General features: G+C 37.7%; 1 protein-coding gene across 4 annotated transcripts in view; it reads right to left on the reverse strand.

Moving 5' to 3' along the window:
* Positions 1 to 27,542, reverse strand: part of ZNF385D (zinc finger protein 385D) — a 283,059-nt gene that overhangs the window by 71,945 nt on the left and 183,572 nt on the right. For all 4 annotated transcript variants that reach the window (XM_036332742.1, XM_036332741.1, XM_036332739.1 and 1 more), the window contains exon 4: positions 7,903 to 8,065. In XM_036332742.1, coding sequence (XP_036188635.1) covers positions 7,903 to 8,065 — 163 coding nt within the window. The remainder of the gene's footprint in view (positions 1 to 7,902; positions 8,066 to 27,542) is intronic.

Here is a 27,542-nt window from a genome sequence, read left to right on the forward strand (position 1 = left end):
TATCTTCTTTATCATTAGAAAAGTCTCTTTATCGCTCTAAGTCCCTGAACAAATAATGTGTATTCCAATAAACATTTAGAGTCAATATTAATCCACAGCAAATAAAGCCTCCTTCGCATTCATAGACTTTCTCAACGATAGATTCAAAAGTATTTCACTCTTGGCACCTTTGAGAGGTGACTGCAACATCCCTGGATTATAATTCTATATTTTAAAAAGGGAGGGGAAATAGATACGAAAATACTGAATTATAAATGAAAAGTGAAAATTCAAATTGTAACATGGTACCTTTAATGAATATATTGGCAATTCACTGAGACTTGATAGAGAATTGTGTAATAGAGTCCAGGAGAAATGTTCTCAGATCTTGACAATTAGGCTAATTAACTCCCGATTGCTAGTCACTAAGGGGCATTAGAAATGTCAAGCATTCTTTATCTGTGCAACTAGAGAATCTCAAAGAATAAAAAAAAAAACTTTAGGGTTAGACTTCATGACCTTTATGAAAACTTGTACCTCTAAAATTTGATGAGAAATATCTCAGAATTCCTTAGATTAATGAGAACCATTTTTCTTTCATGGAAACATCTACTCACAAAAAAAGTCTAAAGCTTTGCTATGCTTTAATTCAAGAACAAACACATTGCTTCAAGTTTTAAAACTATCTTTTATCGCCAAAACCGGTTTGGCTCAGGGGATAGAGCGTCGGCCTGCGGACTGAAAGGTCCCAGGTTCGATTCCGGTCAAGGGCATGTACCTTGGTTGTGGGCACATCCCCAGCGGGGAGTGTGCAGGAGGCGGCTGATCGATGTTTCTCTCTCATCGATGTTTCTAACTCTCTGTCTCTCTCCCTTCCTCTCTGTGAAAAATTAATAAAATATATTTTTTTAAAAAAACTATCTTTTATCTTTTCAATAAAAAGTGCTCTCTAAAGAAAAAAATAAATAAAAGGATTATTTAAGTATGTATTCTTAGCAAACATGTCATCTAGCAATAAAAGGAGGTAAAGACATCTACACTAATAAAAGACAAACATGCAAATTGACCGTGCCTTTGCTACACCTTAAGCCACACCCACCGGCCAAACAGAGCGACTATATGCAAATTAACCCAACCGAGATGGCGGCTGGCAGCCATGGAGCTGGAGCAAGCAGGAGGCTTGGTTGCCCCAATGATGGAGGAAGCCAAGCTTCCCGCTTGCCGCGTCGGGCTCTGAGCTCCTCTCAAGGCTACAAAGTTTCAATTATAGAAGGTAAATAAATCCCAGGATAAAAAAAAGAAAAAAGGAGAGGCTGGGAGCTTCCGTCGCACAGGGGGGCTTGGCCAGCCTGAAAACGGCCCTCAGCCCCTCACCCAGACTGGCCAGGCACCCCAGTGGGGACCTCCCACCCTAAAAGGGGTGTGGCCAGCCTGAAAACAGCCATCAGCCCCTCACCCAGGCTGGCCAAACCTCCATGGGGTGAGGGTCCCCACTGGGGAGGGTGGGGCTTGACCAATCTGCAAATAGGCATCAGCCCCTCACCCAGGCTGGCCAGACACCCCAGTGGGGACCCCCACCCTGAAGGGGGTGTGACCAGCCTGCAAATACCCATCAGCTCCTCACCCAGGCTAGCCAGGCACCCCAGTGGGGATCCCCACCCTGAAGGGGGTGTGACCAGCTGCAAACAGCCATCAGCCCCTCACCCAGGCTGGCCAGGCACCCCAGTGGGAATCCCCACCCTGAAAGGGGTGTGACCAGCTGCAAACAGCCATCAGCCCCTCACCCAGACTGATCAGGCACCCCAGGGGGACCCCCACCCTGATCCGGGACACCCTTAAGGGCAAACCAGGCGGCCCCCACCCATGCACCAGGCCTCTATCCTATATAATAAAAGGGTAATATGCAAATTGACCCTAACAGCAGAACAACTGGGAATGACTGATCACTATGACACACACTGACCACCAGGGGAAAGACGCTCAATGCAGGAGCTGCCCCCTCGTGGTCAGTGTGCTCTCACTTGGGGGAGCTCTGCTCAGCCACAAGCCAGGCTGATGGCTGCCAGTACAGGGGTGGTGGTGGGAGCCTCTCCCGCCTCCTCAGCAGTGCTAAGGATGTCTGACTGCAGCTTAGGCCTGCTCCCGCTGGCAAGTGGACATCCCCCGAGGGCTGCCAGGCTGCCAGAGGGATGTCTGACTGCCAGCTTGGGCCTGATCCCCCAGGGAGCGGGCCTAAGCCAGCAGGTGGACATCCTCCAAGGGGTCCCAGACTGCAATAGGGCATAGGCCAGACTGAGGGACCCCCCCGTGTGCACAAATTTTTGTGCATCAGACCTTTAGTAAAGTTCATATTTTAAGAAGAATATGGTATGGTAGCTAGAAAAGTATGGATTCTTATGGGAATTCACAGGCAGAAGGAAAAAGAGGAACATGTACACATTTAACAAATTTAAAAGAACAGTATAAGAAACAAAGATTAAAGAAGTGTGTCTGCAGTGAAAATACTGCTGGTGAACAATGAAAGAAATGTTTGGAAAGGTAGGTCGTGGTCAAATCACAGAGGGCCATGAAGTTCAGAAGAAAGATAAATTGAAGGTTTCTAAGTGCTGTGACCTATGTACTGTCTAGTATAAACAGATAGCAGGATGAAGAAGATTGTCAAGGGGCAAGAATTGAGGCTAGGGCAATTGTATGGGCAGCACACCCACCTGTAATGCCAGGAAATGGGTAGTAACCATGCATAAAAGAAGGAAAAATGTTTTTCTTGGGACTATGAGGGGAGTGGATTCCAACAATTGAATCAACGTGTGAACTGAGATAGTGAGAAGAGCCAAAGACAACGAGCAGGACCAAAAATGAAACTAGGAAAACAGGATGAACAGAAAGTTGGAGATGATGGTCAAGATGAGTTTACCATTTTTTTCATTTTTAATCTGTATAACAGAAGTGCTGACAAGCCATCTCAGTGAGTGACCAATGACTCATGGAAAGTTAGGTCAGAATTGAGGGAAAGAACAAAGTTAGAAATGTGGAATGCTCAGACATCTCGGCACAAGTGACAGTTGAAGCCATGGGGGACTATTGTATTTTATTGTTCACTCACACAGCGCCCCCTCCTTAGAGGAGATATTCTTCCTTTCCCATTATAATCAGGCTTGACCATGAGACTTGGCAGTGGAAGTGAGAGATATGTTATAAATTCACTTCCATTAAAAAGCTTTAAAAGCCTATTGATTCATGACTCTCTTTTCCGTCTTTCATAGAAATGGTAATATTAAGCTAGTGACTGCTTCATTAGCCTGGGCCTGGAATTAAATAAACATAGAAAGAAAACCACAGCTGATGTGTGGTGTGAGTGAGAAAGAATTAGTTGTTGCAATAATCCCTGGGATTTCGAAGTTGTTTAATACTGCCGTACAATCTAGCCTAACTAACTGATAGGCACTTGGAATTAATAAGGTTTCCCAAAAAGGAAAAGTAAAGAAAGATCAGAGGCCCTAGTGGGTTTGGCTCAGTGGATAGAGTGTGGGCCTGCAGACTGAAGGATCCCCCCGGTTCGATTCCGGTCAAGGGCACATGCCCGGGTTGTGGGCTCGATCCCCAGTAGTGGGTGTGCAGGAGGCAGCCAATTAATGATTCTCTCTCATCACTGATGTTTCTATCTCTCTCTCCCTTTCCCTTCCTCTCTGAAATCAAATATATATATATATATATATATATATATATATATATATATATATTTTTAAATCAATATCAGAGGATGACTTAGCATAAGACTAAACCCAAAACCTCTGAATTTTTCAATTCATAGAAAAAAAAGAAGAAAAAACAAACACCAACTGAGTTATATTTGCCAAATTTCTTTGAGCATAATTTCTTAATTTTTTTCATTACGTTTTTTTGTATAAAACTCTTATATTAAAAAAAACACCCACACAACTAGCTAGATCAAAGTAATTCCAGTCAATGTTGAAAATGGAAATATTTACTCTATGAAATATTCTTTAATAAAAAGCAATCATCCTCATGTACTAAAGTTTTTGAGTGTTCAAATTATTTTTAAGAATATTACTTTAGTCGTGTAAATATTTCTTGTGAATTCACCAATCGAATACTCCTCATTAGACCACAAGGACTAAACTTAGGTTTTAATGTTAGGGCGAATCTTTCTTGCCTAGAGATAGGGGAGCTAGGCTTTCTGTGAGCAGTCAGTAGTTGATCACTAAGCATTCTCTATTACTCACCACTCCAGCACGCAGACTGACATTAAGTAATAAAAGAGAATTCCAAGATCATAAAATTAGTGAATAAAAACTTACCCAATGTGTCAGTTAGACATATTTGTTAGCCCAAGGCAGCAATTAAAACCCCTAATATATGATTTAGGAATTTAAGAGGAATTGTTTTCACAGCTCTCTTTTTATTAAATAGAATTGGGATGAAAATTTGTTTTTTTATGAGTGTTCTATTTCTTGAATGTTTTGAAACCCAGGAAAAACTCCAAGTCAGTTTTATAATTCAAGTCCACATTACTTCTTGCCCTTTTCACTACTGTTGCCCAGCTTTCTCTTAAGGTTCTTATCTACCAAAGCATTGTCTATGTAGCCTTTGTAAAAGCAAATAGTTTTTTTATATATTTGAATTGTTTTTATTAAGAGTAATTTGGTAAAATGTGATTTAATACACATCTATATATTTTATGTATGGATAAGCCCCAAAATTCCAAAACAACCTTGTGCATTAATCAAAATGGTTAACATTTTTTATTTAAAAAAAATACATGAACTTTAATTCTAGAGTCTTATCTCTCTCTGTGTCTGGCTCCAAGTATTTAACTGTTCTAGGAAAATGCCTCAGAGACCCATCTTATTTTCAGGGTTGTGTTCCTTCCTCATTAGTATGAGGAAACAGACAGCAGTAAAAAGACAAGTAATCGTGTTGTTTTTTTTTAAAAAACTCGACTTGGTTAGCATAGGTGCCTCTGATTTATATTGCAATACAAATGAGATAACAATTTATAACGTGACTGGAGCTTTCTTAGGCTGCTACTTATAGACAGTTTTGTGGAAATCCCCATTTTATAAAATTTGGCTTAAAATACCAGGTTCCTGTGCCAGAAACCTTAGTCTTTCAACCTATGGGACTGTTTTTTGTTGTTTTGTTTTGTTTTGTCGTGTGTGTGTGTGTGTGTGTGTGTGTGTGTGTGTGTGTTTGGGGTTGGGGGAAGGTTGAGAACAGATTCCTATAGATTAGGAGAGCAATGTCCTTCTTGATGCTCATAATTTTCTTTCTTTGGCTTTAACATATTTTTTACCAACTTTATAGATTTGACTATCCCTTCTGCCTTTCTGGAATTTTCTCTAGCTCTAGTTTGAAGGGGTGTTTTACCATCAATGCCATTCCAACCAGTGGGCAAGTTCCGGCATCTCCACTGGGAATCGGTTTATTGTACGTAGGTTGACACCCACAGGCCAATCCAAAAATAGTTTCCATTCCACTTCTAAAAGGACAGAGCCTTGGTGACTGCCACCATTTATATTTTGGTCTTTAAGTTGAGAAATGGAAGAATGCGTGCAAAACAGAGACAACCCATGTGGGAACCTTTCTTAACCCAAGATAGCAGCTCTACCCACCATGCACATATATATTGTTAAAAGATGTGCCTTCTCAATGTAACAGAGACTTTTGCATTTTAAAGAGGAGTCAATGAATTAAGAATAGAGCTACCATATGACCCAACAATCCCACTCCTAGGTATACAACCGAAAACCTCAAAATCATTTATACGCAAAAATATATGCACCCAAATGTTCACTTCAGCATTATTCACGGTGGCCGAGACACGGAAACAGCCTAAGTGCCCTACAGTAGAGGACTGGATAAAGAAGATGTGGTACATATACACAATGGAGTACTACTCAGCCATAAGAAAGGATGAAATAGCGTCATTTACAACAACATGAATGGACCTTGAGAACATTATGCTAAGTGAAATAAGTCAGATGGAAAAAGTTAAGAACCATACAATTTCATTCACATGTGGGATATAAACCTGAAATTTATGAACACCAAGCAGTGTGGTAGTTGGCAGGGGGTTAAGGGAGAAGGCAGTCCTAATATGAGGTGACAGGAGAAGACGACTTTGGGTGGTGGAAACATAGTGTTATATACAGATTTTGTAACTTGGAAATCCATACATAAACCTATGTGTTCATGTTGACCAATGTCACTCCAATAAAATTAAATTTAAAAAAAGAGGAGTCAAGGAAATCCAAATAGCCATTATTGATTGAAGTGTATAAGAATAGAAACGTTTGGAGGCAAGCAAAAACTTTTCATCAAACTCTTTACAACAAACTCATCTCTTTAAATCAAACCCACCCCTTTGTTCTCTCCACTTACTATCTTTTTGCAAATGAAATGCATTCATTTCTTTATGGAAATTATGGCTTTAGGGATGCCAATCTGTGCTCTAATATCTGGGAACAAAAATTACACTCACCTGCTTCATTACTGCTCACTCCCTGATAGCTCCCCAAAAGAAGGGAATATGTTTTAAATTAATAGAGAAAAGATTAATGCTTTCCCTGTAAGTTGTACATCTAAATTAATAAAGCGACATAATCCAGCTCTTACTCTGGATATCAAAGAAGTGAAGATGACAAGTACTTCTTTTTCACCTGTAGTACGTTGTGACACAAAATTAAATGAATCAGAGAATCGAGGGGGTGAGAGAAAATTCAGCATCCAATAGACATTTTACTCAGCACCTACACCTCGTGACAGTATACAAAGATGACAGAGGCACTCAGCTTCAGAAAGTACACAGGGTTCTCAGGGAGGACAGCATGATGCATCTACCAATAACACCTGGGTAAGGGACAACGATGTTGTCATGGGAACTTGGAGAGAACATCATCATCCCTTAGAGATTCACACAGGAACAGGCATCTCCCCAGATCCTATGTGTCTCATGGATGCAACCAGGTGTCATAAAGTCACTATGATCTGTTCTATTTGCTCACTGTAGCATTTTATGTTTTTATCAGTCATGGCCAGGAGAGTTTCCTCTAGCTAAGACTATCTATGATGATATGGATGCTTCCTGAACATTGCCATTTGAAGGAACTGGAAACCATGTACCAGCTCTTGTTTTAGACAGTAGTGTATTAAATGTACATCCATACGTCACACAGGACTTTCATGTAAAATTTGAGGACAAGTGTTCTTATATTTTCAGATGTCAGCTTAGGGAAACCCCACTGACTTCCCCTGCTGCAAATAAACTAGCTGTTTGCAGGAGCTATCCCAAGGGGCCATTCAGAGGCCATTATTTCACTGCGAAGACTCTGTTAAAAAGAGTAATTGGTATCAATAACACTTACCTGTGTATGCAGAGGAGAGGTTACCCAGCCGTAAGAAGCCCAGAATTACTTAAAACACTGCACTGCTTGGGATTTATGAGAATAAGGCCTGTCGGCAATAATGCCCTTATTGGGGCCTTCTCAATTCATTGGACATACCTTGTTGTGTACGCACCGTTCAATCAAATCTGCCATGCGGTCTCAGGCTAGAGTGCTGCACACTAGATGCAAACAATGCACGTCAGAAAGGTTCACTTCTCAACAAGGGTTATTGGGGACATGGCTTCGAATGCCTTTATGACTTGTGTGTTGCTTTAAAACAGTCACAGGACTGTTTCAAATGCAAACTCTGCAGTATAACTTGTGATTATTTTAGTGTCTGAAGGGCATTAAAAAAGTGAGGGGAAACAATTACCATCACATAGAAAGATGGATCATGCATGAATCAACGTGGCAGGAACATAGGTCAATAGACACAGGGTTAGACAAGGGAAGAAGCCCCAAAGAACAATGATGGCGACAGCAGCAACAACAACAACAACAAAGATCGTTGCTTAACCTGTTTTGTCAGAGCTGGTGTTGATGGTATTGGTAGTGATGGAGGTGAAGGTAGTCTTTGCGCTGTCCTTGGCAGTGACAGATTTCTGCTTATTTTTCATGGCTTCCAGTGCTTTGAGCTTCTTGGCATGTTTCGTGCCTTTGTAGTGGGCCGCAGCCTGGCTCTACAAAGGAGAACAAAATGAACCATGCAATCAGGCTCATTTCTAAACTAGCATTCTCTGTATTACTGCAAATACAGACTCCCTTTCAATAATCGGTACCATTCAAGCTAATTTTGGCCATGGCCAAACAGTAGGGTTCTATTTAGAATGATGCTAGAAAGCAATGGGAATCGAGTTCTAAAACGTCTGGTTGGAAGGGAGGAATATATCGCTTCTCTTAAGAGGCATGTAGCTGAACACTAACCACATCAACAACATTTTCTTTGTGGAGTGGGAAAAAAATAAGACTTTACACCTGTGCTGCCTTTGTTCTGCCACAGAAGATGCTGGGCTCCCAAGTAACAAGAGCCCTAGAAAGAAATAGCTCTCACCTTCTTGGCTTGGAAAATGTGTTCCTCTTTCTACAATGTGTCTTATTAATACAGTCCCCAACAGGTGTCTAGAAGAAAAGGTTCACATATAACAAGGAAGTGAGCACTCAGGAGGCTGAGATCGAAGCTTGAGAGTTCAAAAGCAAATGCATTGCCTAAGTCCAAATGGAGTACACAGAAGCTGGGTAATTTTCGGATTCTTTCTTTCAGCTTGCTTCCCATAGAGGGTGGCCTTAGAAATTCAAGGTAGAGGCATTCTTTCAACATATGAGTCTTTCAGGCCCCGGTCCATTGTCAGGAGGCTACAGTGTGTTTTGACTATGTAATGGGGCCAATGCAATTCTTTTGTCTATATATATATATATATATATATATATATATATATATATATTAATAGTAGTATATATTTTCCCAAGTTTATATTTTATTAAAACTATCTTTTTATGGTAGTGGAGAGACACATTCATTGAGATAGAAAATCATCTTAAAGATATCTATATTTATTAATGTTTATTTATGGGGGGGTGGGGAAGCCTTGGTGACTTGGGTAGACTGGGAATGAGCAGGGAAATTCTTAGATCTGAAGGATTCCCAGCTCAAAAACCTTTCAAAATGTCACCTCGCAAAGAAGCTATCTCAGCGGAGACCTCTGCCTGTTAGACTGCCCATTACTTCCAAAGGCTTATTTAAACCCAAGCTGGTTTGGCTCAGTGGATAGAGCATTGGCCTGAGGACTGAAGGGTCCCAGGTCAGATTCAGGTCAAGGGCACATGCCCGGGTTGCAGGCTTGGTTCCCAGTAAGGGACGTGCAGGAGGCAGCTGATCAATGATTCTCACTCATCATTGAGGTTTCTATCTCTCTCTCCCTCTCCCTACCTCTCTGAAATCAATAGAATATATATTAAATAAAAAAATAAACTCAAGGTTCCATTTTGCAAGAAAAATAAGAATCACACTGTCCTCTCCATCATAGCAACAGTGGTAGGTAGGGTGTTGCAGTATATATTTCTATAAATGATAAATAATTAATCTACACCTTCATTTGCATCATTCTGACAAGTATCCTCAAAGGACTAGGTACCCTTATTGAAAGAACACTGGACAAGGAAATCATATATTAGAAACAGTTTGAACAGAAAGGACACTCATGCATCAGTTACAAGTTTTCCAACAACACATAACATCAAAAGACACAGTGTGAGTCAAAATATGAAGTTAACACTGGCTATAGTTAATTGACGAACCAGCAATAGATTGGACTGGTTTGATTCTACATGGAGAATGCAACTTTGATGAACAGAGAGGTGTGTCCCTTTTTATTTCCTGCCTAGTTCTTCTTATTAATAAATAAATTCCTTTAGACATATCTTTTGAGGACAATATGCTATAGTCAATTAAATCCACAATATAGTGGGTCATCTTCTCAAGACAACTGGCTACATACTTTTCCTTAAAGCAAAGTTCTTCTCTTCTCTCTGTCAGCATTCCTACCCCTAGCATAGTAGTACATGTTTTATATACAATACCTATTAAAGACAGTGTTTAAATTAACATTAATATCTACACATACATATATAAAATATGCATTTTCAGTGGTATTTACAACCAAATAACACTTTGTTTTAGAATACCATAGGACCAGGAGAGTGTCACTATTTTGGAAAATAAGAAACACTTGAAAAGAACCAAACAGGAAAAAGAATACTTATACCCCCAAATATTCTCCATACAGATACAACCAAGCCAATGATTCCCACCAGTGAAATGGCTCAGGGAGTTGTGGGAGAAGGAGATAACAAAATGACTAATAGTTGGTGTGTCCAATTGAGACACTGGATATATTAAAAGCAAAAGAAAACCAAAAAATAAAAAATGCACACTCATTTGTTAATTGAATAACAGCCCCAAAGCACCCTGATAATAATCATCTTAATTTAAAATTATCTGATTAAAAGAAAGACAACTAAGCCTCCCTCAAATCTGAAAAAAAAACCAAAACACACCAATGATATGAAGGTTCAAAGTGGTATGGAGAACCCATGATGTGTAGGTTTTGGGGGAATGAAGGTGTACAGAATGCAGGTAGCACTAGAGGAAATCAATGTAATTGTGATGGTGCAGGTGTGTGTCTTGAGGTGGAAATGGACAGTTGGAAACCGAATGCAGATAACCCTTCTGGATATTATAGATTTTCTTTGTCATCCACCCTTATTTAATGTTTGTAGAATGTATTGGACTACTTTTAGGTCATATTAGTATTACTCTTTCTATGTATAGGAACCCCATAACTCTTGGTCCAACTGAATATGGGTGTGTTGTATAAAAGTGTATTCCTTGTATAAAAAAATAAACCTCAAAAAAACCCTAAAAAATAAAACAAAAAACAACTCAGCCAACTCTCATTACTCTTATTCCCCTTTCTGCCACTTCGCTGGACTGGATAGATTATGCAGCCATATCTAATCTTTCTGTGACTGTAACCTAAGTAAGAATTCTGCTGGGAGATTTTTTTAAAGCAACAGTTGGCCAGAGATGTCTCTGTGGGCCTCATCTGGGCAGAGAGACGCTGGATGTAACAGAGCACACCACATTCCCTCCAAGGTTGTTTCCTGTTATTTATTAGCCAGTTTCTGAGTCAAGTCTTTCCCAGAAACCTGGGAACTGTCAGCCACAAGCAAACAATTATTTCTCCTCAGGAATGATTCCAAGGTTAAAGAAGTGTACTCCTTCATTATGGCACATTTCAGGATTTTGTATTTTAAAACTAGAAACAGAATCAGATGATCGGAGTACACACAGAAGTGAGCAGAACAATCAAAATTGGGCTTTGACAACTTACTTGTCAATGACAAGTGGAATACTGGGGAACCGTGTAATAAAAATCACTATTACTGACTTTGAACTAGCACATGACACCAGCAAATCTAACAAGTGGCAAGTGCTGACATTAAAGATATGCACACACATTCCTGAAGAAAAGAATGATGCCACTTCAAATGTCACCACCACACCCTAGTTGTCAGTAGCCAGTCAGACTGTTCAGTCATCAAAGTTTATCTTCAGAATTTCAAAATGTCTTCCAGTTTAAAAACAGTGGAAGTTCCAAAGTAGATAAAAATAACTGTCGAGTGGCTAACATTCGGGAGAAGTTTCATCCTTCTGAAACACACACACACACATTTATTTTACTTATCTAAGAGGATTCTTTTTAAATCACTATTACTGTGAAACTCATAGGATATTTAATATTCATGTATTATTTTATTCCTTTAGCACCAATACCTGGTATACTGTTTGTTACTCACCATCTCTTTTATATAAAGGTGTCTTAATATATATATTTTTTTATACTAGGAAGTGTATTGTAAGTATATGTATCTGGTTACCATAACCAATTAATTTTCATGAACACATCATTCCAAAAGGAAAACGTGATCTTTGTTAGTTGATACCATGTAATTTTACCACATATCAAATTTATTAAAATATGAGAAAAATGAACAGTAGTTATTAAAGAAGTTGCCATGTTCTTTGAGGAGGGCAGAGATAACAGATGAGTGAGGGATTCTTTTTTTTAAATTATCTGATTTTGAATATTTTAGCTGAGATTATTGTTTGGAGATAAATACAACAATGAAATGATAAAACATGATATAGTATCCTAAACTCTAAAACACTTATTTAGATTTATATTTGAAGAAATACTTTTTAAAAAATTTAAAATTTTGATTAATCAGTACGTCATTTTCAGGTGGCATACACTCACTCAGGTCTAATATTGAGGCAGTGGGCACAGGCTTCGCCATATGGATTAAGACACGTATGCATTCCATTTGGTCAGTGGCTAGTGAAATATTTTGAATATCACATTTGCATATACCAATAGAAGATCTCCAAGTCCTGATTCCATCTTAACCCCCTTTTTCTCCACTCTCAGCTTAATTGAACATTCCTATAAAGCATTAGTTCTCAAAGTGTGGTCTCCAGACCGGTAGCAGCAACAGAAGCTGGGAGCTTGTTAGAGATACAAATTCTCAACCTCCATCCCAGTCCTACTGAATCAGAAACGATGGAGATGGGGCTCAGCAATCCATGTTTTACAAGCACTTCTGGTAATTCTGATGCAAACTAAAGTTTCAGAGCCACTCATCTTAATATTAGTGGATTTTCTACAAAGATGACTCCTTCTTCTATAAGTATCCAAAGTCTAGGTTTTTTTTAAGATTAATGCATAATTATTTGAAGACGGAACAGTTGCATGTGTCTAAATGTCAGCAACATGCATTACCCAGAAAAATTATCAAAAGTTTATTTCCTTAAGAACAAGTCATAAAAAGAAGTAAAAAATAAAATAACTCAGATACATATGTAATTGGAAAATTTCTACCCAAGACAAATTAAAGCAAAATAGTAAATCAACCTTGAAAACCTCCATACAATTCTAAAATCCCATGTAAGTGCTTTCCAAGTCCTTGTGACTTTCTCTTTGGAGTTTTTTTTTTTTTACTTTCTCTCCCCAAGCTAATTATTATTGCAGCGTGACCCTTGGACCCCATTTTTTTTTACCTCTCTACTGAATGCTCTGCCATTATCCTTTCTGTGGGGCTGGGGGAACCCCCAACCCTATGAGAACACAAGCAAAGCTAAGCCCTGTATCACAATTCTTATAGCATCACTATAACAAGCACCTAAGTCACTATTTTCATTTGCATTAAACGAATGTAGTGTTAGTCATATCCTGGTTCTTTCATTATGTACTTAGGGCTTTTTTATTGAGGAAAACTTCTCACCAGCAGGCAAATAAAAACCACTCCGGTAAGCCAAGAAGAGTGCCTTTTCTGTTACTCCACTTAAATGATTTGAAGGAGAAATGTACAGATAGAAGAGCTCATTGTTTTACATTTTCCTTACCGCTGTGACTACATGTACCTTTCAAATTCTCTTACACAAGAGGGGAAGTGATGTAATATAGATATTTTTATTCCTTAATTAAATGTCCCATGCAGAGTATTTATTAATTTATTTTAATTTTTGATTGTGTAGTTAATGCAGCAGTAGATGACTACATTATGAATAAAAATGAAAATTCACTGGCTTTGAGACCCAAAGTAAAAAACATGATTCAATTATGAGTGTTCTCTCTGAGCTCAAGTGATGGATGCCTTGTTTTAAATGTAATGTGTCCCTGTCTTTTGCACTCTTCAATAGAGAAATGGACAGTAACAGTCGTATGAATGGGGAAAAAAAATAGAATAAAGAAGATAATAGCACCAAGAGTAAAATGCTTTTTATACACTACCACTACTCACTGAAACAAACAAAAAAAAACCTAAATACACAAAGGAGAGGCATGTCATCATTTTTCAGATACATTAGGTAACTCTTTTATTTTATAAGCAAAGAAAATATCCTGTTACTAAGTGCTTATGTGGTTGGAAAAAAAGAATCTAGATAGAATCAACTTTTCAAAGCTCTTTACCTCATCTACAAACATTCACGATTTTTAAACATTAAGCATTTAATGTTTTCAAGTATCTAATGTGAATGATAAAGTAGGGAGTACTCATTTGAGTGAAAGAAGCTCATTTGAGAGGTTTTGCCTGGTTCCTGTTGTGAAACCATCTTTTTCTGTAAATTTGGAATCAAAACAGCTACTTCACTGACTTCTAACGTTGGGTCCCTCACTGGGGGACACAGGCTGGTAGTGGGGCTCTTGAAGCCAGTGTGCATGGTCTAGTTTAGCTAAAAGGAATATTTGGACCTGGCTAAGTAGGCTCAATACTTTGGGGGGCTTTTTGTAAGCCTGAGACCTCACGTGAGTTTTAACTCCGGTGATATAATCACAAAAATGTCTTGTATGAAACTGAGGTGTATTAGAAACAACAACACATTGTCTAACTACTTAATCAGTATTCAATATCCATCCCTTCACAATGCCCATAGCTTAATACTTTTCTCTCTGTGTGATTGTCATGTACCATTTAAACGTTTGGAGGTAATTAGAAATGTTGAATTTAATTATGTCCGAGGGTCAAGCTGGCATAGATGTTGGTATCAGCAGCAGAGAAAAATATCTTCTTTTCTGGCATGAAGTGCATGCTTCCTCTATGTAACCCCCGCCTTCCTCCTCCAGGCAATCTACCTACCTCAAGTCCTCACCTCTCAGTCACAGTCACAAGGTCATTCTCTAGCAAGGAAATCTGCTTGTAGTGCAGATAAAGGATGGATGTATATCCCTTTTATTCTCTTAAGAAAAATACCCCGAGAAGAAATCATTTTTTAGCCTTTGCATGACTAGTTCTCTCTGCGTAACACCTTATTTTGCTGACAGATGTCTATTAGCACATGTCACCTACTCCATGTAGTGTGCGGTATGTAGTGTTGGGTACCACTGATGTCACTGCCATAACAAGGGTTAAATATTTGTTTCTTCTAAAAAGAGAGTGACTCTATCAATAGACAGGGAAAGACCTAATGCTCCTTGTCGTTGCATCCCTAAGTCCTAATCTAGATCTCTAAACAAGTGCCTAGGAAATGCACTTGAATTAGCTTCACATTTTTACTTCAATATGGAAATATGCATATGGTGTCTCAAAGGATTTTACATGTGAACAGGGTTCGACTTAATTCCCTGCCATTCTCTGGCACTTTGCCTTATCTGTTGAATACACTTCAGGGAATTTTTATGGCACTTACTGCTGGAAAAGCATCTGGCACAAACACAAACTATTATTTTTTTTCTCCAGGAGAAACTTATCACCAACTGCAAATTGTGCTATTTATAGGGGAGCGCTCTTTGCAAAGGAATAATATGGAGATTGTTTCACTTTTTTAAAATTCTGATGAATAACTACTAAGATTTTATTTAATCCGGGAAATGCAATGAGTAATTCCAGTGATGACTCTGCACTTTAAGATTTATTTAACACAGAATTCTTTTAAATACACAGATAGGCATTTGCAGTATTCAAGTGCTATTTCTCTGTTTATACCATTTAACTCTCACAATGGAATATTTATGTTCTAAAACAATATAGGGAAATTAATTCTGACATCATTAGCCCATTTTCCTCCCTACAAACCCATGTAATAATATATATATATATACCTTGTATTTGCTGAAGAAAAGCACCTTCCATAAGGGGAAAATTAATAAATTCCTTATTTCTCCATAAGTCAGAGAAGGACTTCCTTCAATAGGTTTGTAGCATTTCTAATTTCTAATTCATACATCTGAGAATTGTTACAATTGTTCCCTTAGTGAACTTGTCCCAAAGATCACCTCTAAAATATGCAATTGTTAGTGAGAGTCTTCGGGTCCACAAAATAATGGTTGATATTTGAGCCAGATGTTTTGTCAGTGTTAAGCACCATAACAATTTTCTGAAGCACTTTGGGTGCACTGGGAGTAAGATATCACAAATAACCTTAAGAACTTAAACTAACAGGCAGAATCCACCTTTATTTCAATCCTTTTTCTCTTCATTCATTCACCAAGGACTGACTGACCTGTGGCCAGATGCTATTGCAATTAAGGGATAAAGAAATAGTCAGGCTGATAAATTAAACTAAATTCACAAGTTTGTTCTATTAAAAAATACTATAAGCAAAGTAAGAAAGGTTTGAAAAATGCAAAAAAAACTATTTGCAAGTCCCATTGCAAAGGGGTTAAACTTCACATTACTAATGTTTCTCTATCTTGGGCCCATGCTTTAGACACCATTACTAGCACCATTTGATCTGAGGGTTCACCCATTTAAGTTATTTCAATACAAGCTCCAATAAATTAATGAAGTGCCAAATAAAGTATGGAAAACTATGTGAAACTTGTTTCTATCTTGAAATGTGAAGCCTTCAGACACCAGGAAGTATCACTGGGCACAAGTCTGCTCTAGCAGAGAGCCTTGTAGGCTTGGATAAGGGTCATCTTCTTTAATCTCTGTTCAAATGGAAGGCTGCTCAAAGGTTTTTAAGAAATACAGTAACACAAATATGTTTAAATTTTAATGAGAACACTTGGCCAGGGACGACTGGGCTGGATGGGAGGAGAGGGGTAAAAATGGGGATGGAGCAAAGGGTTGGATTATTATCGTAATGGTCCAAAGAAGAGATGTCCACAGCTAAGAATGTGATGACGAGAGAGAAAGAGAAAGGATAGTACACACATTTGATTAATAGGTGAATTAAAAATGTCAAGAATTAAGAGAATTGATGGTGAATTTTGAGGGGTGTTCTCACAGATTTCTGCTTCTTCCAAATGCATGACTGGAGGTTCTGTCTTCTAGAATTTTTGATATTCAAAGAGGTCCAAATGTATGGGGAGAGGACATGAGTTGGGTTAGGGTATGTTGAGTTCAAGGACTCTAAAACATCGAAGAAACATGGGCTCTGTAATTATTTGATATGGAGCTTAGAGTGAAGTCTAGGCTGTGGCTAAATTGGGGAGTTATCAGCAACAGATGGCAACCCAAGCTACTGGGAAATGCCATTTGAAAGGCAAATAAAATATGTTTTTCTTGTTTTACCACTGAAACACAATCCTTAATCAGCTGCTACGTTTGAGTGAATGAACTAAGACTCCAACTGACAGCGTAGAAGACAACATATTCTTAAATTCTTCATTGAGCTAAAGTATACTTCACAGTTTAGCCTAAAAAAAAGTCTTTTCTTAAAGTGCTTGAAAATCTTCAAGTTTCAGCCACGGACTGAATCATCTCCTTTTCATCCTCACACCAAAATGAGTTAACTGGAAAGAAAGGATCAATTTCTTCTGACATATAGCATATCGTATCTTAGCATTTGGTCTCTGGAGGCTGAATTCACAAGGATAAAGGTTCTATCATCAGATCTGTGATATCAGGATTGGTAAACACTTTTCATAGGAGGCTACAATGAAGTGGCCTCCAAACCTAGCAGGGGGCTGTTCGCTCAGTTAAAATTGTAGTGGATGGAATCAGCCATTAACGGAAAACTTATTATAGGGTAGGTCAAAAGCAACAAGGCAGGATGAGAGTAGTAATTGAGGGCTGGCTAAATATAAAAGAGAGCTGTGCTTAATGAATATTATTAACATGTCTGAAGTAAGACTGTCTTAGTTGAATAGGTTACACCCTGTCATCCAGAAAAAGGGGAATTTAAAGATTAAGGTCATATAGATTTCTTTCTCTCCCCTTGATAAATAAAGGAGGGGAGAAAAACCTAATGGCATCTGTCTCTATTATGACCAAAGGACAAAGGGTTTATTTTGTAAATAATATTTTTAGAAGCTTTTGTAAGTGTATCCCTGGCTGATGTGGCTCAGTTGGTTGAGAGTATCCTCCCATGCACCAGAAGGTCACCAGTTCCATTCCTACCAGTCAGGGCACATGCCTGGGTTGCAGGCTCAATGTGCAGAAGGCAGCCGATCAATGTTTCTCTCTCTCTCTCCCCCTCTCCCTCTCTCCCTCTTTAAAATAAATAACATATTTTTTTAAAAAATTATAAGTGTAAAATGTAAAAGTCTCAGTGACTATAAAATGTAAGCATTCCCTGGCTTCCCTATCTGAAGAAGTAAAAAGCTGCAACTCAGTGAGATTACTAAGATTCCAATCCATTTATTTTTCCATATTTTCAAATGTTAACTTTCAAATTTTAAACAGACTTTTAATGTCAGTGCTTTGGGGGATGGCTTCATTTGAAATGTTTTCCCAATAGTTTTTGCAATTAACACTAAAAAAAGTTAAAGAAAGTTTTCTCTAAGAATTATTAAAACTTTGACTTAGTAAATATTAAGAAGTTTCTAACCATAGGATTTTCCATGATATTACCTGAATCCCTACATTGCTTGAATTTACCAGGGTCAAAGTAAGTTAACAAAATTAATGAACATCTATATTTACATGACAAGTTAAAGTATTTTGAATTCAATCTTAAGTACAGGAGTTGTCCAAGCTATGCTTGTTAATATCACTGCTTCCACCGCTTAAACCAGCAAGTTATTGCCCCTTGGGCATATATTAACAATTTAATTTTTGCAGACAAGTGCACAAATATGATTAGCTTTTGCAAATTGCTCTTTATTCTGTTACTGGTAAGTAATTTTTTATATTATTACAGTGTAAACAGATGCTATTTTCCACTACATACTCAGCTGTAATGAGCTAAGTTAATGTGTTAAGATAACAAAAGAACTTCAAGAATAATTCAGTGATTCAAGCTTCATGGGAACCAAGAGCAAAATCAAGAACAAAGTTTGCAAAATGATTCCAACATTTAGTTTTCAACAAGGAATTATGGAGACCCTTGAGGTTGTTTATTCAAAGCTGTGCTTTCACGTCTTACAAAAAAATCTTTCCCAAAGTTCCACAGCTTCCTCTGGTCATTCTGCTCTCATTTCCTGAAACTCCCACTATTAGTGCCACACATTTAGGTTAAAAATTAGATGTACTTGTTTGTTTATCTGTTCATTTAAATATTGATATGTTCAACACACACTTATGCTGTGGGGCATTACAACAGATTGGCATCGCAGGAAATGGCACTAGAAAAGAAGATATAGAACATGGGAAATAAGATAAAAACCTGAAGAATCTGGTATCATGAAAGCCAAGCAAAATAATAGCTTGTGGAAGGGAATGGTTTTCACTATTCACTGCTGCTGCCACATCAGGTAAAAGGAAAGCATAGAATGTCCATTGCAGTTATGGGATAGAGAACAAGTATGTTGTTAGTGATTGTAATACAGGACATGATAATTTAATACTTAATCAATTAATTAGAACAATGGATCTTTGGAAAGGTAGGCATAAATGAAAGATCTGAATGCTTGGACATGGAGTTGCCAAATCAAGTGGCCTCCATCTGACACTGTCATTCTGAACTGAGCACTGTTGCCTTACTTAATTCTACTAATATACATTTCCATATTATAGATGGAATTCTGGAAACAGACCTGCATTTTGATTCTATCATTTGTAAAAGCAGAAAAATGAGTTAATATTTTTTAATAACATCAATGAGTTATCTTAAAATATCTTTACTTTTTTCAGAAAGTGCATCAACTAGAAAGTTTAAATAAAGAGAAGGAATCATGTAAAATAACCTATAAACAAATCATCTAGTATTAATCCTTGCAGACCTTGAAGGATTTTATTCTGTCACTAGGGGCATAGTAGGTTCTCAATATCTATTTGTTGAACGATAATTATATATTATTATGCAAAAAGTAAAATCACACTTTTTACTGTCACATGAAATAATTAATTTACTTATTAACATATATACGACATTTATTTGTTTGATGGAGATTTTTTTATCACATCTTCATGACAGAGAGGTGATGTAGCTTGCTTGGTACAGTAAGTAACAAGCTAGAACTGGGAAGGCATAGCTCCCCACTAGTCTCCCAACTTTATTCATATAGCCAACATAAATCATTTCACCCCCAGTGAAATTTTCCCCATTCCTAAAACAGAGCACTGTTACAAACGTTTATAAGCAGGTTACTGAGTGAAATAATGTATTAGTTACTTTGAAAGTAAATTTTTAGGTAAATACTTAATTTTAATTATCCATAGAAATATTAACAAGGCTTTCCTCCATCAATTAGTATTTTAAATTGTCTACTTTCTGCCTCCAATGCCCTCAAAGTCTGCAATGCATGACTTGCTAAAATCAGAAATGCTTACTGCAGAAAGATTATCTATAAGAGAAATAGACATCCACGTCATCTAAATTCGAGGTATATTTGTTACGGCAGCTTAGTGTTAACATAACTAATACACATCTTTCCATAGATTTTTTTAGATGAGGTAAAAATAACTTAGAGTTGCCCTAATAATGATAATACAGTAGTCGCCCCCCCTCCACTTATCCATAGATGCTATGTATCAAGACCCTTAGTAGATGACTGAAAACATAAATTTTACCAAACCCTATATATGTTATGTTTTTTCCTATACATACATACAATGGATTTTATATAACAGCCATAGTTTCCCTCAAAATAAGATTTCATTATATCCATTTCACAATGAGGTTCATAATGTTTAAGAGACTAGCTTAAGGTCCACAGAGGAAAAACTTGAAACCAGGTCTTCCTGTCTCCAAAGCTCATGATCCTCCCATCATACCATGAATACTTTTTCAAATATTTCTGTCTTCAATGTAGATATTTAGCAAAATTTAAAAAAAAAATAGATCCAGGAGAGAGAGAAAACATTAAGAGAAGTATATTTCTAATAGAGCAGCTTCCCCACCTTCTTTTACAACCCTCTATCTTTTACCACATAAAGAAAACAATACTTTCTGTAATAATATTGCTAGTTTATGGGACACAATGTCAGGAACCCATGGAAGAAACTTATTTTTTTCCCTTGGTACACAGCCAGACTATACTACTCTTATACTTAAGTGTTATGTGACTGAATCACAGACAATGAGGGCGAGAGGAAGTGATCTTCACTATGTCCACTTGGTTAACTAAAACTTCCCATGCACAGTTTTTCTGGCTCTTGGTTCATATCATCCACTAAGCAACACTGGTCAGGCTCCTTGTCAATTCTTAATAAATCAATATGGTTGGCATGCATAGTTTCCCCAAATGTTCACTCTACCTGAAACCAAAGGTGGGACCAGGACTGGGGGGCTTTTTCAGTCTCTCAAAAAAACCAGTGATGTCTACTTACAACATGCTAAGATTTTAGTTTCTGAGATCCTATTTGACTTTGAAAGAATAATCAAAAGACTCTGCTCCTTCCTAAAGAGGCCTACAAATGATTGATAAAACTCCCCATGATTTTTAACATCGTGCACTTCAAAAATAAGCACTACTTTCATTCTATGAATTCTTGGAACCTACAGCTCCTTACGTTTCTTCATTTTTCCTAGCTGTCCTTTCTCATCACACACTTAGAAAACTTAAAAAATAATTTACTTATGCTTTTAAAAAATATTTTCAGTAGACACAGAGATAATCTTGTGATTCTTTTTCCAATCTTACATGAATTTCATCTACAGATCTCAAGTCCCTTTTGTAAACATTGATTCATTTTTCACTATCTTCAAGTGAAGAAGATAAGAAACATTGCCTTGCAATAGGTGTGTAAGTGCAGAAAGTGGATAAATCTTTGTACAAATCTTAATACAACCTAGGAGATCATGGCACCAGGTCTATGAGCTGACGTGTAAGCCTTATTATAAATAAAATGGAATGAAGCTAAGATTGGCTTAGTTTAAATTTTGGCTTTCCAATCATGGACTGTATGACCTTAAGCAAGTTACAATTCTCTGAACCTCAGTTTTTTCATTTGCAAAATTATTATAGAAAAATGCTGTTTTTTACTCTGTGATAATAATTAGAGAAGCAAAATTTCAGTGCCTTGAATAAAGACTAACTTTGAGTGAGAAGTTCTGGGGTGTCCATCCTGGTCTCTGAATTACTTGCTATTTATCACATTAGAAGCCTCTTGTGGAGGAAATAGCATTTTCTCCTTCCAACTATCAGACTCATTCCCTTTCAGGAACCTCCATAACTGTGCCCAATCAGATCTAAGTTACACTAAGGAGGGATGAAAATAATAGCAGTCTTAGTAAGATAGAAGAACAATGTCAAGGGGGTTTTCAGAATAACCTATAAAAGTTATGCTAAAACGGTCCCTTAGCATTTGGGGGGAAAGTTTGTTTTATGGGTATTTCATTCTAAGGAACTTGGAAAGTCTAAGTGCACCCCTCCAGAGCCCAGAGGAGGCAAGATCTGAAGTTGCCCACCTCTACTACAATGACATCTATAGCAAAACAAACTGGAAGGAGATGACTGACAGTCAGATCTTGGGGAAGCGTAAGGAGAGCAACTTGCCAGGGGTTCATGGACCCAAAGGCCAGTCAAAGAGGAAATGGAGAGGGGTTCCAGAAGGCAGAAATCCTCAATTCCCAACCAATGGATGACTTCGTGGATTGACTGAAGATTAGATGGAATAGATAAATTTCTGAACATGCATCGTCATCTAACATATGATTTCCTTACTGGCAAGGAGCTAGAGCATCCTAATATTGTGGGCATAGCTATGTTCTTGAAAATTCTTGCAATGAAATCATTCTTTTTTTTTTGTTTAAATATATTTTATTGATTTTTCACAGAGAGGAAGGGAGAGAGATAGAGAGCTAGAAACATCGATGAGAGAGAAACATCGATCAGCCGCCTCCTGCACATCTCCCACTGGGGATGTGCCCGCAACCCAGGTACATGCCCTTGACCGGAATCGAACCTAGGACCCTTCAGTCCGCAGGCCGACACTCTATCCACTGAGCCAAACCGGTTTCGGCTGAAATCATTCTTATATGTATGTAAATACAGAATAAAGAGGAGCTGCTCTGCTATAAACTAGGAGTGGAAGGAGGTGAGAAAAGTTTTTAATTCTCAATTTCTTGGTCTTCCTTTCAACAGATCCTAGTTGCTCCCTCTACAGATGGTTACTGAACACTTTATTTGGGACCCTTAAGACTCAGGGAAGGGATGGGGAAAGGGATGTTCTCGAGGTACCTTTCAGTTAAAATGTTACACGCCTCTATCATAGTACATTTTAAAGAAACAGGAAGCAAGATATGCTGTTTCAGAAACATTCCCATTTCTTCCTGGAATATTTGAATTCCTGTTAAAGTTACCTGAAAAGACATGTTTGAGATTTTTTTTTTAGAGGTTGGTGGGGCCACAAACAACTTTTTTTGGTTGTTTTTAGTTGTTAATTAAATGCCAACTTGACTTCCATCACAGTTTCAACTCTCACCCTCTCATTTTCTCTATAATCCAAATCTGTGTCACATTTCCTAAAATCTCTCAAGAACATAGGAAACAAAATCACATTTCAAATTGCCAAAAGATATATCTTCCCTGTTGTAGTGGCTATAGGGAAGCGCTATATTTAATGAAATGCATGGACTTTGTGGTCAGAGAATGTGGTTATAATCCTAGCTCAACCCACCTGCTGGTAAGGGGGATTTATATAGCCTTTTAAAGTTCAAGCTTCTGACCTTGCTGGTTTGACTCAGTGGATAGAGCCTCGGCCTATGGACTGAAGGGTCCCGGGTTCTATTCTGGTTCAATTCTGGCACATGCCCAGGTTGCGGGCTCGATCCCCAGTAGGGGGTGTGCAGGAGGCAGCCGATCAATAATTCTCTCTCATCATTGATGTTTCTATCTCTCTCTCCCTCTCCCTTCTTCTCTGAAATCAATAACAAAAGTATTTAAAAAATAAATTGGCAGTATTTGACCATTTTTTGGCCTATAAAACCAGCAATTTCATATGCTCATCTACTATGTCAGCAGTAGAGGAGGAGATGCATGAAAAGATGTGTGTGGAAAGCAGAATAGAGTAATAAATAGCACATGTGGCAAAATTTCAATCTGCTCAACATCATATTTAATTATGTATAGATTTCTGATAATTGGATTTTAAGATAGTCTAAAAAATGGAACATTTTTGGCTTTCTTCTGGCTATAGCTCTCATGTGAATTCTGAAAGCCTAATGAAAGCTACTTGTAAAATAAAATAATTTACACCCATATCTGAAACAAATGCAGGAAGCATTTGTACAAAGATTGTATCGGTCTGTTGTTGATAGTATAATATTCTGAGTAAATATTCCTAGTAGGAACATATTCAGCAACTTCCGGGATCATTTTCTTCTTCACATTTCTGTTTATCCTTCACCAGCATATAATCATTTCAGCATACATTTATTTCAGCATATATTGAGTTCATTCAGCGCTTGTTGAATGCCTATGATGGCCAGAATCTCCTCTACGTACTGTGTATTCAAAACCACACTTCAGGCAGTAAATGAAAGCATTTCACAGAGACAAACAACCTATGCAATTCATTATCTGCCACTCCCCAATGTCACTAACCTCTGATTTTGAAAAGGTTGTACAACTGCTTCACATAGACCCAGAAATGCCAGGGTTAAAGATCTTGGGACTCAGAGCCTGAGCCTGTATTCCATGAAGATGGATATAATCACTGCCGTAAATTGATAAGTTATGCATAAAGCTACAGTGACAAACAAGGCCACACGCCATCACAGGTCTCTGACATTACTGATGTACTACCAAACCTCCAGTGGCCCTCGTCCAGGAGGCTGCAGCTCTAAATCTTCCCAATGGACTGGCAAATAAGCACTTCACCACTCACAGGGAGCAGAGGAAGTCAGTTCATCATGCCTGTCGCATGAATTGCTGACACTAGAAACTTTTCCCCCTCTTAGGAAACCACAAGTACTATGTGATGGCTTATCAGTTGGAAAATACCTGTTTTTTGAACTGTCTTGTATTTGAGACTAAAGGCCAGTTCTCTTTGAGAAACATTTTGGTGCACTAAGCAACGGAATGCCTGTCATTCTCTACTAATCTTATAGAAGCAAAACTTTGATGAATCTGTCAATGGTACATACATTTATGTATAACCATAGCTGTGCATCTATTACACATCTATATGATTCTGAATGCCAACGGTCTGATATCTGACCAGCAATTCACTGGATACTATTTTCTAAAAATGTTAGGTCAAACCTGCATTTATTATACAAGTTATGGTGGTTTTAGTTAGAAGGGAGGGAAAACCCAGAATCAACCTGTCAGTTATGGAGTCAAGCTATAAATTGTTCCCGGAATAAATTTATATTACTTGTCTATATTTTAAAAAAATAACTGAATGATTATGTATGTTCAAAGATTTTTCTGAAAGAAATGGCCAAAAGAATGGAATACATTGGCAATGCCAAATAAACACTTAATTATCTAATTGATAAAGAAAGATAGAATCATTACACATCTAGCAATTCTTAACACAGACACGTAAATGGTGATTCTGGAAAGATACCAAGCATGAAAAAACTAGTATTTGTATGCCAATATTGAATATAAAAAGGAACGAAAATTAACTCAAGTACCTATGAACCTACTGCTTTGCTACAATACTCCCTTTAATCCTCACATTTTATATGGTAGTATTACCATCTTCACTGTACAAGTGACATCTGAGATTCACAGAAGGTGAAAAACTTGCTCAATATCACACCACTAATAAGTGTTGAGACAGGATTAGCCTGATCCAAGTCTTTCTGTATCATGACCTGGAACAAACAGTAATCTGGACAAGAACTCCTTTCTCATGTGAACCTGTACTGTGGATTAGGTGCTAACCCGAAACAATGGTCTTGGTGATTTATTAAGGGATCATACAAAGATCCGAACAGCTTGCTCCATCCACACTCTAAGATGTCTACTATACTAATAGGCTAAATATAATCTTACCTTCCCCGCCCTCTCATATCCAAAGAAACTAGAACTAAACTCAACTTACTCAGCAGGTAATCACTCACATACTGACCAGAGAAGGAGAGAGCTGGAGCAGGGCTTTTGCGTGCTCACTACAGATAAGCACAGCTGGGCTGCAAAGACCACTTTCTCCAAATTCTGTTGCCAAGTTGAATTTTATGATTTTCATTGGCAGATGATCAAATGCAAACTCTTAACTGACAGCCAAGTTACCTAACAGCAGCTGCTGGAAGAACTAATTTAGAATGCAAATCTAGTCCTTAATCTATAGGAAAACTGTTCCAGTGATGGATGGCTTTTGAAGCCATAGTTTATGAAAGACACCCCTGATGCCCTCAAATATTATGGAAGAAGAAATGCTTAGGTGCCATTTGTTTACTTTTGAGTAACTGCCCCCCCTAGGGGGGATTGGAGTCCCATGGAAAGAGGGTCCAGGTATTTAAAATCAGCCTCAACTCTCTTTTCCACATAAGGAAATTGAGATCAGAAGACGGATGTGCAGACTAATTTCAAACAATGTCTTTTTAGTATCTAGGACTCCACTACTTTAGGCTAAATCATCTAAAGGACAAGGCAACTTGGATGTAATGATTTGCATAGAATTCTTTGTGATGTCAAGAAAGTGGAAATGTTAGCACCTATCATTGATCCGAACTCTAAAAAAATCCGGTGCCTATAGGTATGAATTATCAGTTAAAGTTGATAGTCTTTTTTTCTTTTTATTCATTTAACTGCTAACAGTGACCTTCTAGAATACCTAATAGATGAAGAGTTCTCTGAGTAATTCCACAGCTTTGATCCTCATCTCTTCAGTTGAACAAAATCCTAGAAAATACTCAGTTCTGGTTATTAGGAAGTTTCTTATTATTGCATTAAGTTATTAAAGAAACCTGGTCTTGTGCAATATGTATGAAGATCTCATCAGTTGGCAACTGTCAGAGTTAATGCAATAGAAAAAAAAATGTACGTCTCTGTTCTATTTTGTTAGGCATGGGGAATAATTACTGTGGAACTTCAAACAATTCAAAGAACTACTAGAATAAGAATAAAGGGAAAATTAGAAAAGGGAAGATATGTCCACTTTAATATTTTTTCTTTCAGCTTGACTTTTTATACAACAGAGACACACTTATGGCTAACTTTGGTTATTAAACTAGAAACTCTCATAACCCATGATATGCCTCTAACTAGTCACTTTCACATGTTCACTGTTCCACATGAGCCAACATGCATGAAGGAAAAACTGAAATGGTGCCACTAATCATGCCTGTATGTGGTCCTGCATTTTCCTGGCCTATCCCATCAAATACTATGATGTAGAAAATGAAGTGAGCTCATAGGAGGAAGACCCAAATGGGCAAAGGCAGTTTCTTCAATTTTTTCCAAGAATGTCTCCTTTTCATGTCATGGGGCATGGGGTTTTTATGGTTTGAGTAGGAAAGAGGAGGAAGACAAACTGGGAGAGAGCTTAAAATATTATAATGTTTAGGTAAAATAAATCTTGGAGATATATATATATATATACATATATATGTGTGTATATATATATATATGTATATATATATATTGTTTAAAAGTATAAAAATCATATGGGAGGCTAAAATGACAAGTTCCTCGTGGCAAACCATTTGAGAACCTCTCTGGATAAGAAGAGATGAACTAATTTGACTACTTTTCATGACAAATTTCAGTCTGCTGACTGCTAATAAAAAGAGACAAGAGTAGGTGCAATAAAATATTCACATTAATTATTAAATCCACATAATGACAAAGTGCTCCTTGACAAAACTGATCA

This window comes from Myotis myotis, unplaced genomic scaffold, assembly GCF_014108235.1.
Source record: "Myotis myotis isolate mMyoMyo1 unplaced genomic scaffold, mMyoMyo1.p scaffold_m19_p_13, whole genome shotgun sequence".
Lineage (NCBI taxonomy): Eukaryota > Metazoa > Chordata > Mammalia > Chiroptera > Vespertilionidae > Myotis > Myotis myotis.